The sequence below is a fragment of the Chlamydotis macqueenii genome, chromosome 1 (genome assembly GCF_036417535.1).
Source record: "Chlamydotis macqueenii isolate bChlMac1 chromosome 1, bChlMac1.mat, whole genome shotgun sequence".
Taxonomy (NCBI): Eukaryota; Metazoa; Chordata; class Aves; order Otidiformes; family Otididae; genus Chlamydotis; species Chlamydotis macqueenii.
In genome coordinates this window covers 172,122,146-172,136,351 of record NC_141556.1, presented here as the reverse complement: position 1 = coordinate 172,136,351, position 14,206 = coordinate 172,122,146, and the positions used below count along the sequence as shown (strand labels likewise).

At 34.6% G+C, this 14,206-nt stretch overlaps 1 protein-coding gene across 1 annotated transcript in view; it reads left to right on the top strand.

Annotated features, from left to right (window-relative positions):
• Nucleotides 1-14,206, top strand: part of PIBF1 (progesterone immunomodulatory binding factor 1) — a 121,326-nt gene that overhangs the window by 74,543 nt on the left and 32,577 nt on the right. The window contains exons 11-13 of the mRNA XM_086741603.1: nucleotides 402-552; nucleotides 4,450-4,540; nucleotides 9,143-9,245. Of these exons, the coding sequence (XP_086597729.1) occupies nucleotides 402-552; nucleotides 4,450-4,540; nucleotides 9,143-9,245 (345 nt within the window). The remainder of the gene's footprint in view (nucleotides 1-401; nucleotides 553-4,449; nucleotides 4,541-9,142; nucleotides 9,246-14,206) is intronic.

Below are 14,206 nucleotides of genomic sequence, written 5' to 3'. Positions count from 1 at the left end.
ACCTTTTTTTTTAAATTGATAACTGAAATCTTAATCCAGTTAAAGCAATGAAAATAAATGCATTTACACTGGTTTGACTGCTGTGTATTAATTTATTTTGCTGTTGCCTTGTTTTTCTTAACTCTCCTTTAAAATTCTTGTAGCTTTTTCAGAGGAGATTCTTAGAATTACTAAGGCCTTTGGAGACAGGCATAAGTGATATGACTTGAGAATGTAATCTGTGCAAATTAATACCATTGAAAAAATAAATGCTTTTTAAAGTATTTTAATCTTTCCTGTGCAAAAGTTACATCAAATATTAAGTGTCATATTGCTAAGCATTTTACATGGATTGTATTTTGTGTCTTTCATAAATAGCTGCAATGCTGAATCCCTGAGCTTTCCACGGTTCATTCTCACAGGTGCTTACCAAGGAATTTTATAGTCTTCAGTCTTCTAGTGAAACACGCATTATTGAACTTCAGACACAGAATTCTGAGTTTCAAGCAAGGCTAGATACTTACGAAAAACTTGAAAAAGAACTTGATGAGATAATATTGCAGACAGCAGAAAGTAAGTTCTGTCACAAAATATATTGTATCTATGGGTGTTTCTGGCATTATGACAAGACATCGTGTTTCTCATGGCACTTGGAAAGTATTACAGTGCTTGTCATTCTCCCTCCTTATGCCTGACAATTAAGATGCAGTAATTATTCTGATAGAACATACTAATTATTGGTTTCTAAATGTATTTGTAAATACGTATCAAATAAACATTAACTTAGACGTATGGATATTAAAAATAATCTCAGTAGTTTTTTCCCCACTTTTTTGCTTATTCTAATCATCAATTATAATTAGATATGTTATTTAGGATTCTCCTATTATTTAAGTATATTTTGAATACCAGGAAAACCTCTTTACCGACAAACAGTTGTAGGTTTCATAATACAGTACAGTGATTAAGGTAAATTTTTTAATGAATTGCGGGGAAAAAAGCTCTTCCTTGTGTTGAATTAATAATAATTAGATGTTAAGTAGCTGCTTGTGGCAGATCAGTCTGTTCCAAGTACTAAACTCTGTATTAAATTCAGGCCTGATTAGTCTTGAAAATTTTTGTCTCTGGTTGGCAAAAATAACAATATCTGTTCTCAAACACAGCAAAATTTCTGTGAAATCTCTATTGATTTGATTCTCAGTCTAAATGAATCCACAAAGTGAGTGATTTCTAATTTGAAACTAAGACTCTGATCTTTTAGCATATGTATAAACAGAGTAGGACATTTTAAGATTCCAAACTAAATCATGTATCTTCTTGTCCTTTTCTCTTTCTTTACTCCTCCAAAAAATAATCACACTTTATAAATATTTTCCAGGTAGAAGGTGATTGCACAAGCTTTATATATTTAAAAAATAGTGTAGAGCAAAGTATGTATTACTGGGATGCAGTACTGTCTGGGTATCTTTAGTAATTAGACTGTACATACTTTATCAATTTCATACACTGCAACTTGTACTTGTTAGAATGGCATGACTACTAAAAGCTTTCCAGTTCCTTACCTTCATTTTTGCCAAGGAGAAGTTAGAGTTCAGAATGCTAATTTTTTGTTTACAGTGGTTTACATTTTCTTATGCATCTTGGGAGGGCATTAAAGTTTTTTACAGAACTAAATCATTCTTAACTTCTTCTTAAGTATATATTTTAATTACAATTTATATTCTATGCTAGAGAATATGACTTAAGGAAATGAAAGTTTCCAAATGGGCTCCTCTGTTAAAATATGACGCCTTTTTCTGATTTTGTTGGAGAAAAGAAGGGAGTTATAGTTCAATATTATTTCAATATACTTTCTATTTAGTAACTAACGTTTTTTCTTACTCGTGTTATAGTGTATTTGATATTGAAAGTTAAGATTAATACTAATTAAGACCAAATTCCAGTGCCAGAGAGAAGTTCTGAGGAAAATCAGGAGAAATAGAATTATTTCTTTTTTAAAAACACATTGAAGGAGAACACAGACATATTTCCTCCTGTGTCTCAAATTACATCCTGGTATTTACGTGTCATAAATACCTAAAGGTAGGAAAATAGTTAAAAGAAAGGAAATATAATTATTTTTCAGATTTAATGAGTTCTGGAAATATTCCAGTCTATCTTTCAGAGAATATAATTTAGGCTGAAGCATTGTGTGGAAGACAATTGGAATTTTCTATGGACTTTAGTGAGAATAAGATTTTACTCTTCAGATTTTTGGTCACTTCTTTATATTTCAATACCATGTAATGTTTTTTTTCTTCTTGAATAATGAAGCCTCTGCTGTTTTACGGTATTTAGGGATGCTGGTGGAGGTGCAGTTCTATGGACTTTTTAATAAACTTTGTATTTGCACATGTGATGTGGCTTTTGTCATGTAATCATATAAGCTTTTTATTTTTACCTTTGGAGAATGTGCATGTGGAAGAGATCACTGAATTGTGACTGTTATTCTCTCATCATTATGCCTCACTTTATTAATATTGAAATAACATGAAACAGCCTATTCAGGAAACTATCAAGAATTTATGTAGCCACTCCTTAAAGCATCTGAGTGGTTTCCACATGAATAACATCAGTAAACTTTCTCAGCATTTGTCTATTCTTCCTTCTGAGGGTAAAATCTTCACTTTGGGGTATTTCTGTTGTAGACGAGTTGTTGATTTTTCTTCATTCATTGGTTAGTATTTTTTTAAGGTTGAACCTATCTGTATCCTCACAATGGCACTTTTTTGCTAAGTAGTGTAAAAAAAATGCATTAATCAGTGTCCTCTAACTTGTAAAATGTATATTTTACACCACAAAGTCAGGTGAAGAGCTTGGAAAGACATAAAAGAAGATAAGAGAAGCACGGACTGATACAGAACATTACTTTGACTTCATATCTGCAACAGTTCTAAATTTTTGTTTGTATTTATCTCACAATCTGACATTTACTATAGACAGATATGCATGTATAGGGCAGGATCTTACTGACATTTTTCTGAGACATACAGCACTGAATTTGTAAACAAAAAGAAGGACTATGACAAAGGAAGGTTAAATTATTTTTATTTTTATGTTTTTTCTCAACCAGAGGTATTTAAGGCACTGGAGACTTCCCTGTTATAACTAAGATAACCTTGAAAATCTGAAGTTTAGTGCCTTTGTACTGCCACATCAGTAAACTTTTTCTGTTGTACTTACTGGAATTTCTGTATTGTTTTTTGAGTAACTAAATATGTAACTTACCCCAAGTGCTCTACTAGAGGCTTTTCTCTTTCTAAATGTGTTTTAAGAATCCTTGTTTAACATAGCATTAAGAGGGTATTAGACAAGCGAGGAAAGAAGCTATAGAATTGTGCAGGTTGTTGAGAGGAGAAGGTATTTATGATTTTGAGGCACTTGAGCACTAGGAAAGATGAGTCAGATAGGACTGTCATGTCATTTCCTAAATTTGTTTCTGCTGTTCCCAACTACTTGATTCATCAAAGCTCTTGTGAGGTGCCTAGGCTGGTATTCATTTGTGCTCCTTCCCTCTCTCACACCCCTGCCACTCCCCCTTTCTCTTTGTCTGCCCTTACCCCTCCTCTCTGTCCCCCTCTCTGCCCCTGCCTCCCCCCCCGCCTCCCCCGGCCAACTTTGTCTTACAGGAGAGAGGAAACCTGAATTACACGAGGTGAAATATTAAAATCTGTACACCTTTTAATCTTGCTGCTGTTGGGATTATTTTCAAAGCAATTCCAATGTGTTTTAGATCCACAGAAATATGTTTTCAGAAATCAGTCATCTATGGAAGCAGAGATTATTCTGAATATTTTTACTTTGCATAAATATAAGAATCTCCTTCTTGCCCTTCTCTGAAGATTAGTATAGCATTTGTTTTCCTCAGGTTATCAGAAATTTCTGATCACCACAGTCTTTCAAAAGTGATAGTGAGCAGCCTCACAGTGACATCAGCTCCCTCAGCAACCTCACATGTATCCCTTCTGGTCTCATGGACTTGTTTATGTCCAGTTGGCTTAAGCACTCTCTAATTTTATCTTCCTCTACTTCCTCATTTATGCACAGAAAATGAATTCTTTAGGAAAAAAATCTAAGCAACTGAACCATGTGCTTAGACTACTAGTGTGTATTTTGTAACTATACCAATAATATGAATATTCAAGGATACTGAACTCTTTTCCTTTACTTTCAAATTGCATAAATCTTATGTTAATCAGAAAAATAAAAAGTGAAAAGCCTGCCAGTGTTGTAAGAAATTAATGTATGCAATGTATTAATGCTAACTGTGAACAAAACTGTTCCAGTCAAGTCCAGAAGGCTACATCACCTGAAAATCTAGCTTCTAGAAAAATATTTGTGCGTGTGTATAATTGTAAATAGAATTGCTTAAACTTGTAAGTTCTTGCACTGTCATCATGTTCAACAGTACCTTTCTGCGATTTTTTGCAGTTGAAAATGAAGTTGAAGCTGAAAGGGTTCTCTTCTCATATGGATATGGTGCTAATGTTCCTACAACAGCCAAAAGACGACTAAAGCAAAGGTAAAAAAAGTGCCTTCTGCATTTACTTGTTCAAGATAAAGTAAATGAAGATACATGCATTATGTTTTCTCTTAAACTCCAGCCAGTTTGATTAACATAGAGTTTTAAGAACTTAAGTATACGGGAATAGAATGAAGACTAGGACTTGTTAATGTGGTTGATGCATATTAATGAGCATATACATATTTTTGTAGGTCATTTTAAGACTTTTTTCATTGTATTTCAGAAAGATTAATTTTAATTGTATAAAACCAAACAGCTGTAAAAACAGACTAGTTACATTGTTTACATTTATATAATAGGAAATAAGTTTTTAATACCCTAAAAAAGACTGTATGTAATTGTAACAAAAACACGTCTGTCAGGACCCTAAGAAGGCCAAGGTTTCTCAGCATCACTGTTTCACAAATACAGGAACTCATTCCAGTTACATTTCATCCATTTGCTTTGATACCATTTGATCTATAGATAAAAATTATGTGAAGGCTGAATAGTGTACCTCTTGATCACAGTCATTTTTAAATAATAAATTTGTATTATGTGTTGTCTTTAAGAAATGATAGTGACATTTCAATAGCTCATTATGAGCATAAAGGCTACAATTCACTGTGAAATATAGGGAATGTGGATTTATTTATAGTAGTTTTAAACTGTGACCACAGCAAAACATCTGCTGCTCAAAATATGTATAGATAGTATAAAAAGAAAACAACCTGAGATTGGACTCATGGAACAGTGGGATGATTTAGGAACATCTGAGGGTCAGCAGGGTCTAACACCATGCTCAGAGCAAATCCGATTGTTTAAGAGCTTGTCCAGCTAAGTTTTTCTTTCCTCTATGGATAGAGATACCACATCCTTCACAATATCAGGTCAGAGTAATGCAATTTTTTGGTGCGGAATTCTGTTTCCAGCCTGGCAGAGGAGACACCACAATTACGATGGTGGTTCTCCGAGAATTAGACTCATTCCTGGCACTTTGGCTGGGCCTACAATTTGCTCAAATGCAGGAAAATTAACTGCATAATTTGTGTTAGTGGTAGACTTTGACCATGCAAGGAACTCCACCATCACTGATGGACACATAAAGAAGAGTACAAAGACTGGGCAAGTAGGTACCATAGCTTCACACTGTACATTTCTAGCATTCAGGAGCTGGAAGTGCAGGTTTTGTCATGTATAGCTGTTTTTTACTACAAGTATTAGTTTGTTTAGTTGTCCTCTTAACATCCAACTTCTCCATGACAAAGAATATTTAATATCAAAACTTATCAATGAGAATTAAAGGCAAATGATGTTTTGTTTTGCATTGATGTTTATTTAAAAATATATTTAAATTTAAATATTTAAAAATATATTTAAATTATATTTAAAACGAATGTTCATGTTTGCAACAAAGATTGTTCATGTTTGCAACAAAGATTTATGGGTCACATACTATTTCTTCTGTCCTTTATATTTGTTTTCAAGTAAGTGTTATTGATACGATTGTCAATTAGATGAGACCTGTTGTGCACTGAGTTACATACTGCTGACAAAAATCATAAAGATTTAATGTAGTACTTAACTTTGGCGTGGCTTAATTTGATCTTTCACGTTTTAAGCCTCTTCAGATTGTTTCCTTGTAAGATTTCTTTTTATATTCCATAAAATTCAAGAAGAAAAAAGGTTAGGGCAAAAAAATCCATAACCCTATTGTATGTCTGTTTCAGGAGAGTGTTGAGAGTTCTATAGCAGCATTTCCTAAAACTTCAGTTCCTTCCTTTTGTGTCAGTAGTTTGGGAACTTTTCTGAGTTTCAGCTTAGATCCTTCTTTTTCCCCACGTTATTAGTTTTCTGCTAAATCACCTTTGAATGGTGAATCTGATGATCAGTAAGCCAGGATTGCAGATGTGCTTGGAAGACACTTTCTGAGTCACTTGCTAGAAGCGGCTCTATGAGAATGCCTCATATACTCTTTTGTTCCCAAAGGCTTTGGCAGATAAAACTGATTTAATCTTTCATAATGGTGTTGGAAAATCTTCATAGATTTTCTTTATCTTTTAAAATTAAGAAGATTTAAAAAGCCATAAAAGTCTGTGTATGGTTTACCTGCTGCTGTTCTGACTCAAGGAAAACTGTCATGCAGAAAATGTGTGTGATGCCTTTGGCTCCCTAAGCTTTAAAGCAAAGTCTCTGTAACACCAACTTCTATGTTTAGAGCTATTAAAGAAACACAGATAGGTTTTCTGCTCTCCAGGACTGCTTAAGGAAAGAGAATCTATTACAAATGTGAATAATCTTCTTTTTGGAGTCCACTACCTGGTCTTTAATTCTAGACATATGAGATCCTAAATGAAGAGCTTTTTAAGTTCACAGCATGCACTTCAGTCTCTGAAATTTTGCACAAAGCCATCTATTCAACCACTTTAGTGGTTTCTTAACAATAAATGATCACTTTCTTGAGCACTGCATAATTTTCTAGTATAGTTGGAATCAAAGTTTTCCAGAATATAATGTCTTTGCAGATTAGTCCCTTTGTCACTTTGCTTTAAATTTAAACTAGCCAAAAATCATATTGACAACTATACCTGAAAAAAACACTTGTGTTTATCCTTAAATACTTAGAAATTCAGATCAAGTTCACTGAATAGTTGTAGCTGGGAAAGTTATGATGAGCTACATTCCCTTAGTTGCTGTGAGAAGGTATCCCTGTTTCCTCTTGCGCTCTGATAGCTAATGCATGAGATCCTTAACTAGAGTTATCAGAGAAGTGGTTCATTTCTCTTTTGTGCTAGATGCGATCTTAACACACATCTCCTATCTCCTAAATAAAAATCCAAATAACTAGTTTAGAGAATTAATTTCTCTTTTTCTCAGTTATTGTTTACGCAGTCTAATGCTTCTTGTAGGAGAAACTGAAAGACGCAATGTCTTAGTCAATGCTATTGAGAATTTCAGGTAATTCCTCTCATACAAGGCGAAAGTAAAACTTTGTCTGTATGAAAGTGTGGGTTTATAAGATAGGTGAAGAATATTAAGACTGCTGCCAAATCTAATCTCCCTTTTACTGAGGAGAAGGTGGAGGTTATGACTGATCAAATTTTCAGAGGAAGTTTATACACCCATCTAGCTTTACACATTCTAAGCCTCAGCTTAAGGGTAAATATAATCTCCCTGTTGGTCTGCTTTAGACCACTTGCACTCTTATCAATTCAGTGTCATGGTCCAGAACTGAATAACACTTTGCTGTCCATTATTTGGAGACTTACAGTCTCATGTTTTCAGTTTATGGATGGCATGCATTGAGAGTCTAAGATCTGAACTGGAGCGACTTTTCTCCCTTTCTTCAGTACGCTGGTTTCTGAAGAGTGGTACACATTTGACTGGAAGGATAGATTGTTGTGGAGAGCTGTTACTCCAGTGGTTAAGGCACACTAAAAACCGATATTAGTCCTGTATATCTTCCTCATTTTGAGACCTCTGAATTTCCCATGTCATATTGTGAAGTAGATTGGTGACTAGAGTACCTAAACATGGAGATATAGATAGTGATATATTCTATAGATACAATTTTGATAATAAGACACCAAGCTGCTGAATCCAACGAAGATGGCAGGGTTCATTACAGGATACATAAATTTAGATATCTAATCATAGGTTTAACACAGGGACTTGGCATCTAACCTCCTATTATAACCAATTTAGTTCTAATCAATAGAGCTGGTGGAGTTTGGAGTGCATTTCAGCTCACCATCCAGGAGTCCATTATAGTGGAGTACAGTCAGGCTCTACAGACTGTATTGAATAGAGCTAAATTACTAATAACAGCTTGAAAAACTAGGTTATATGTCTGGAAGCAGGCCCTGCAATTGCATAATGTATCTTCATATTGCTGCATATGGAAATGTATTGTTGAATTGATGATAAACTCTTTTGAGTTTGGCCATGAAACATGCAAGAGGTTGAAGATGTAATTTTTTAACAAAGGTGTTTAAGTAACTCAACTTCTAAGTTAAGTTAAAAAGTTAAGTAACTTAACTTCTACGTTAATTTGTGGATCTACATAAAAGTTTTATTTCTTTAAAAGTGGCAATAACATTTAATTATTTAGCATATTAAATGTCAGACAAAACAATTTTGCCTCTGTTTTGAAAATTATGAAAAACTACATTTTTCAGTGTTCCACTACAAAATATGTATTAATGTGCATTTTTTAAAAAAAGCATAAGCCATTTACAGTGATCCCCTAAAGCTGCCAAAAAGTAAACACTCATAATTAGTTGAAACATTTTGACACAATTACATCAATTGTGTAGCATTGTACAATCTATCTGTATAATTACTTTGCAAAAAATACTACAACTTTGGGAATGCTGTATAATTACTTTGTAAAAAATACTACAACTTTGGGAATGCTATACTGGTGCTGTTAAATTTTGTGATATTTTCATTGTTTTTCTAACTTTGACCATTCTGCATGCTTCACTATGTAGTTTATATATATTAGTATTTAAGTATTGGTGAAAAATTATGGCAATCAAGTTCTGAAGTATAAATGTGAGAATTTCTTTTGCATATTTTGGAAAAAATTCAACTTGAGCTTGCTTTTTATTGGCACAGTGTTCACTTGGCAAGGAGATTACTGCAGCTAGAAAAGCAAAACTCATTGCTTGTAAAAGATCTGGAACATCAGAAGGAACAAGTAACACAGATTTCACAAGAGGTAAATTACTGTTACACAAAAAATCAAATCTGTAGAGACTATAAACATTGCAGAACAGCTGTTCATAAAATGAAATATTTTCTAAACAGTGTTTATTATCTATTTGATGTCAAAAAATGGCTTCATAATTAACCAAAACTCTATGTTCAACGTTTTCAAAGAAGTTTATGTTGTATTTTGAAATGAAGATCAAAAGAGGGATTACTTTACAGGCTAAACAAGAATGTAAGCCAGACAGACAACGTTCTGATTTCTGAATAGAAGACCAGCTAGCCAAACTAGTTTGTTCTGTTTGACAGTTAATTGTTCAATGAATACCTCATTACTTTTTACATAGCTCTTCTCTTAAATCGCTTCTGAAGATATTTCTGTAAATCCTTTTCTACATTGTTTAGATTTTGTATCTTCTGAAAATACAAATCTAGAAAATGTTTAACATAAGGTGCTTTTTAAAAAGCTATTTTTTTTTTTATTTTGTGCATCTTTTAGAATTCTGTATATAATACCTGAAATCACATATTACATTGACAAACAGTAAAGAAAAATCAAGTTGAAATCTCATAGACTTAGGGCAAACTATATTTTTGAAATATTTTTAAGGTTGTCTTCTACGTTTCTCTTAGGAGCTAAAGAACTTCTAGATTTGCTATTAGATGTTGCCTCCATATGGAATTTCTAGGCTGACTGTTTAAGGAATGTGGTCAACAGTTTGATTTTTTTTTTTTTTTTTTTTTTTTTTAAGCCATGTTAATTATAAATTAGGATAACTATACCAAAGTGGAAATACTTGCATTTCCTACATATTTGAAAATTAGATTATTTTTATGTATTTTATATGTGTGTGTGGATATAATTATATGTATTATTTCAATGAAAGGTATATGAACAGTGAAGTTTTTGTATAAGTTTTTTTAACCAATACTACAATTTATTATGGATTCTTCTCAAGTATATCCTAGTAATTTGTATTTGTCTAAAACGTATCTTTCAAATCTTCTTTACTTGAAGACATCAAGAGATTTGTGAATACCAATATCCTTGGTATTTTTCTCTATCGCTGTTCTTCCATGATTGTTAATAAAATCTATGCTTTATTTCCCACTTAAATCTGTCTAGTTCCTACCTCAGGGCATTTCTTCTTACCCACAGTGGTTTTACATTTGCTTCTAGATCACTGATGAAAGATTCAATACCAGTGATCTTAGTTCAAATTCCTGCAAAATTCCGCTAGAACATCTTCACCTCATTTTTATTCTCCTGTGAGATGTAGCCCTTTCTTGATATTTTATCATATAATTGCATAGTTTAAATCAGAATGTCATCCAGTATGATAGCTAACACACAGCTACTAAACCTGTTAACATCAAACTCATAAGGTTCTTAATCTTTTAAGACCTTTCTATTAAGGTGATGTTTGTCATTCAAGTCTGAATGCTTAATCAGGTTTTTCTTCATTTTTTTTCATTTTGCATATTATTATAAGCCATTTTGTTTGATAACAATTACTTAAGCCATCCTGCTTGCCATCCTTCAATATATGCATAAAGAATTTACACCTTTTATTAATGGGATGGAAAATAGTTCATCATTCTCATGTTATACAAACCCATAATCTGACTTCTTTAAAAACAGAGGGCAAAAAATTTTATTGAAAACTTTTGTACTTTCTTCAGCATTGTATACACTTTTACTGTATCTCTGCCATTATGGGTTGTACTGTTTCCAGGATTTATTTGCTCTCATTTTTTTAGTTCGAAGAGTTCTATGCCTGCTAGTATCAACTTTCCCCTTGAAATGTAGCTCCTCTTGTAAATTTTCTGTATTTCATATTTAATATGGCTAGAAATCTTAAACTTCTGTTTGCTGTCTTTACTGCATTCCTGAGCTAAGATAGATTTTTACTCCAAGCTATTATCTTTCTTGATAATTTTACATTTTTTTTTCTTTAAAAGAGCAAAATAGAGATCCTTGTAGACTACAGCATGCTCAGGTAGCCCATTATTATTATTTTGATTGACCGTTGGTTCAGTCATCTAGATGAAATCTAGAACATGGATTGAATCATAGAATAGTTAGAGTTGGAAGGGACCTTTAAAGGTCATCTGGTCCAACCAGATTGCTCCAGAATTGGATGCAGTACTCCAGGTGGAGTTTCATAAGAGCAGAGTAGAGGGGCAGAATCACCTCCCTCGACCTACTGGCCGTGCTTCTTTTGAGGCAGCCCAAAATACGATTTGCCTTCTGGGCTGCGAGTGCACCTTGCTGTCTCATGTGCAGCTTTTCATCCACCAGTACCCCCAGGTTCTTCTCAGCAGGGCTACCTCGTATAAGAAGGAAAAAAAAAATTAAAAAGGAAAAGTGAACAAGCAGAAACAGAGAGTAGAGAGGGGGAGGTGCGGGCCTTGTGGCCCTCACCCTCTGGCCTCTTGCCGGGCAGCCGTCTGGGCCCAAGTCGGCCCAGCCCAGCTGCAAGAAGTGGAGAGGAGATGAGATGTGAAGAGAACCTGAGAGGCACTTACCTGAGCTGATTGTGAAGAATTTCTTGTGAGAGGAACAGCTGCAGATGCCAAGGTCAGTTCAGAAGGAGGGAGAGGAATAATGCGGCTCCTGGCCAAGATTCCCCTGCAGCCTGTGGTGATGACCATGGTGGAGCAGGTTGTCCCCCTGCAGCCCATGGAGGTCCATGGAGGAGAAGAGATCCACCTGCAGCCCATGGAGGACCCCACACCAGGGCAGGCAGATGCCTGAAAGAGGCTGTGGCCTGTGGAGGGCCTGCACTGGGGCAGCTGTTCCAGAGGGACTGCACCCCATGGAAGAAATTACCCACGCCAGAGCAGTCCATGAAGGACTGTAGCCCCTAGGAGGGACCCCACGCTGGAGCAGGGGAGGAGTGTGAGGAGTTTTTCCCCCGAGGAGGAAGGAGCAGTGTAAAGCAACATGTGATGAACTGACCATAACCTCCATTCCCTATTCCCTCCCCGTGTTGCTTGAGGGGAAAGGAGGTAGAGATAATTGAACATAAAGTTAAGCCTGGGAAGAGGGAAGGGTTGTTTTTGTTCTCTTCCTCATTATTCTGCTTTGGGTTTATTAATAATAATAAATAAATAAATAGTTTTCCCCAAGCCAAGTCTGTTTTGCCTATAACAGTAACTTCAGTGATCTCCCTGTCCTTATCTCAAACCTCAAGCCTTTTTCTTTTTATTATCTCACCCTCATTCCCTCGAGAGGGTGAGGGGAGTGAGTGAGAGATTGCATAGCTTGGTCCCAAGCAATGCTAAACTATGACTATGTTACTTTCGGTTTAAGTGAGTGGAAGTCTAAGTATCACTACTGCAAAGTAGTGATCTGCGTTTACTACACTTAGTGTCCACTCTACGTTTTGGAATGAATTCACTTTGCAGAGGTTTTGAACACTAGTGCCAGAACTGATGGATAGACAATCTCTTGTCTGTCTAGAAGGCTAATATGGTCTCCGGGAGACTTAAAAAGCAAATACTGGGTCAGTATACAGTAAAAGTGATATCCTAAATAAATAAATTTACAAAGCTGATATATCTGGCTTGCTGTTTAATGACTTTTTCAAGCCTTCATCATGACATTGTATTTGTGCTTTTCATATGCTTTGTTTGAAACATTTTTACTGAAAGCCGATTTACATCTCAGTCCGAAAGAGGGACTCTAGATCAAGCTGAACAATGGTGAATTCCTTCAGCTTGATAAAGATGTCCACTGAGGGATAAATAATGAATGTCTAATAGCAAGGTATTAGATTTATCACTTAAAAGAATGACACAGAAATACTTAAGTGAATTTTGTACACTGAGGCAGAAAGCAAAGTTGCTTATAAAAAGGAATGCTTTTGCTCAAAGATAACACTTAATTTATATACGTATGTGTATATTAGTAAAATTGATCCATTAAATGCATTTAATACTTAATGATTACAGTTTAATGACAACCTCTTTTAAGTTTATAGAATCAAACTGGCAGCAATGCACCAGCATGAAAAGGGAAGGCATAACCTTTTTCATAACAGCAGCATGCTTTTTTAGCTGGTACAGTTAACAAGTTAATAGATAATTTAGCAGCATCAAACCAAGCTTACATCACCTCACTTGTCCTCTCCAACTGAAGTACTTCAATTCTTATCAATGTGAACAACGAGGAGCCTCACACTATGATGATAGCATCCTTTGAAAGTTCTTAGACTATCAAGAACAGGATTCCAAACAAAATCAGATAGATTAATTTTCTCCTATAATCTTAGCCCTGAGGTTTTATAGCGCAATTTTTAGACCATCCTAGGGATTAGTAATTCATTGTTTAGAATTACCTGTTTGTCATGTAAAGACTTTTTCTGTTGTCTTCTGGAAAGAGATCTTTTTTGATAGCTTGTATTCTTAGAAAAAAATAATAACTTTTTAAATTGCTTATCAGTTTATTGAAGATAATTAGTTTCTTCCAGGAGATTATTGCCTCTTCTTTTTTTTTTTTAACTTCTTTACAATAAACTTGAAATTTCACTATGGACTAGAGTTGGTATTTCCTGAAGAAACTGATGTGTTTTAAGTAATACTTAAGGATTTGCATTAATTTGAAAAAGTGCAGTGTTACTTTCTCTCATTTCACTTTTTAAACCATGAGGTGGAGTTAACTCTCCTTTTAGTAAGCTGAGCAAGCAAAGTTTTGTCTGTATTCTGTTTTTTAATATATGTGAATTATTACATTATAAAGTCTTTGCACATTTGACAGAGTATAGAGGCAAAACCATAATTGAATTAGAGAAAGAAGGAAACACAATCTCATATTTTTGAAAATGGTGAATAGGAAATTGTCCTAGTTCCAGCTAGGATAGAGTTAATTTTCACCTGAGCTGGGAGAGGATCTGGAGCTGGTGGCACCTGTGGCTGGGAGACACAGCTGGGATAGTTTACTAACTAGTGGGGCTAAACTGTGACAGA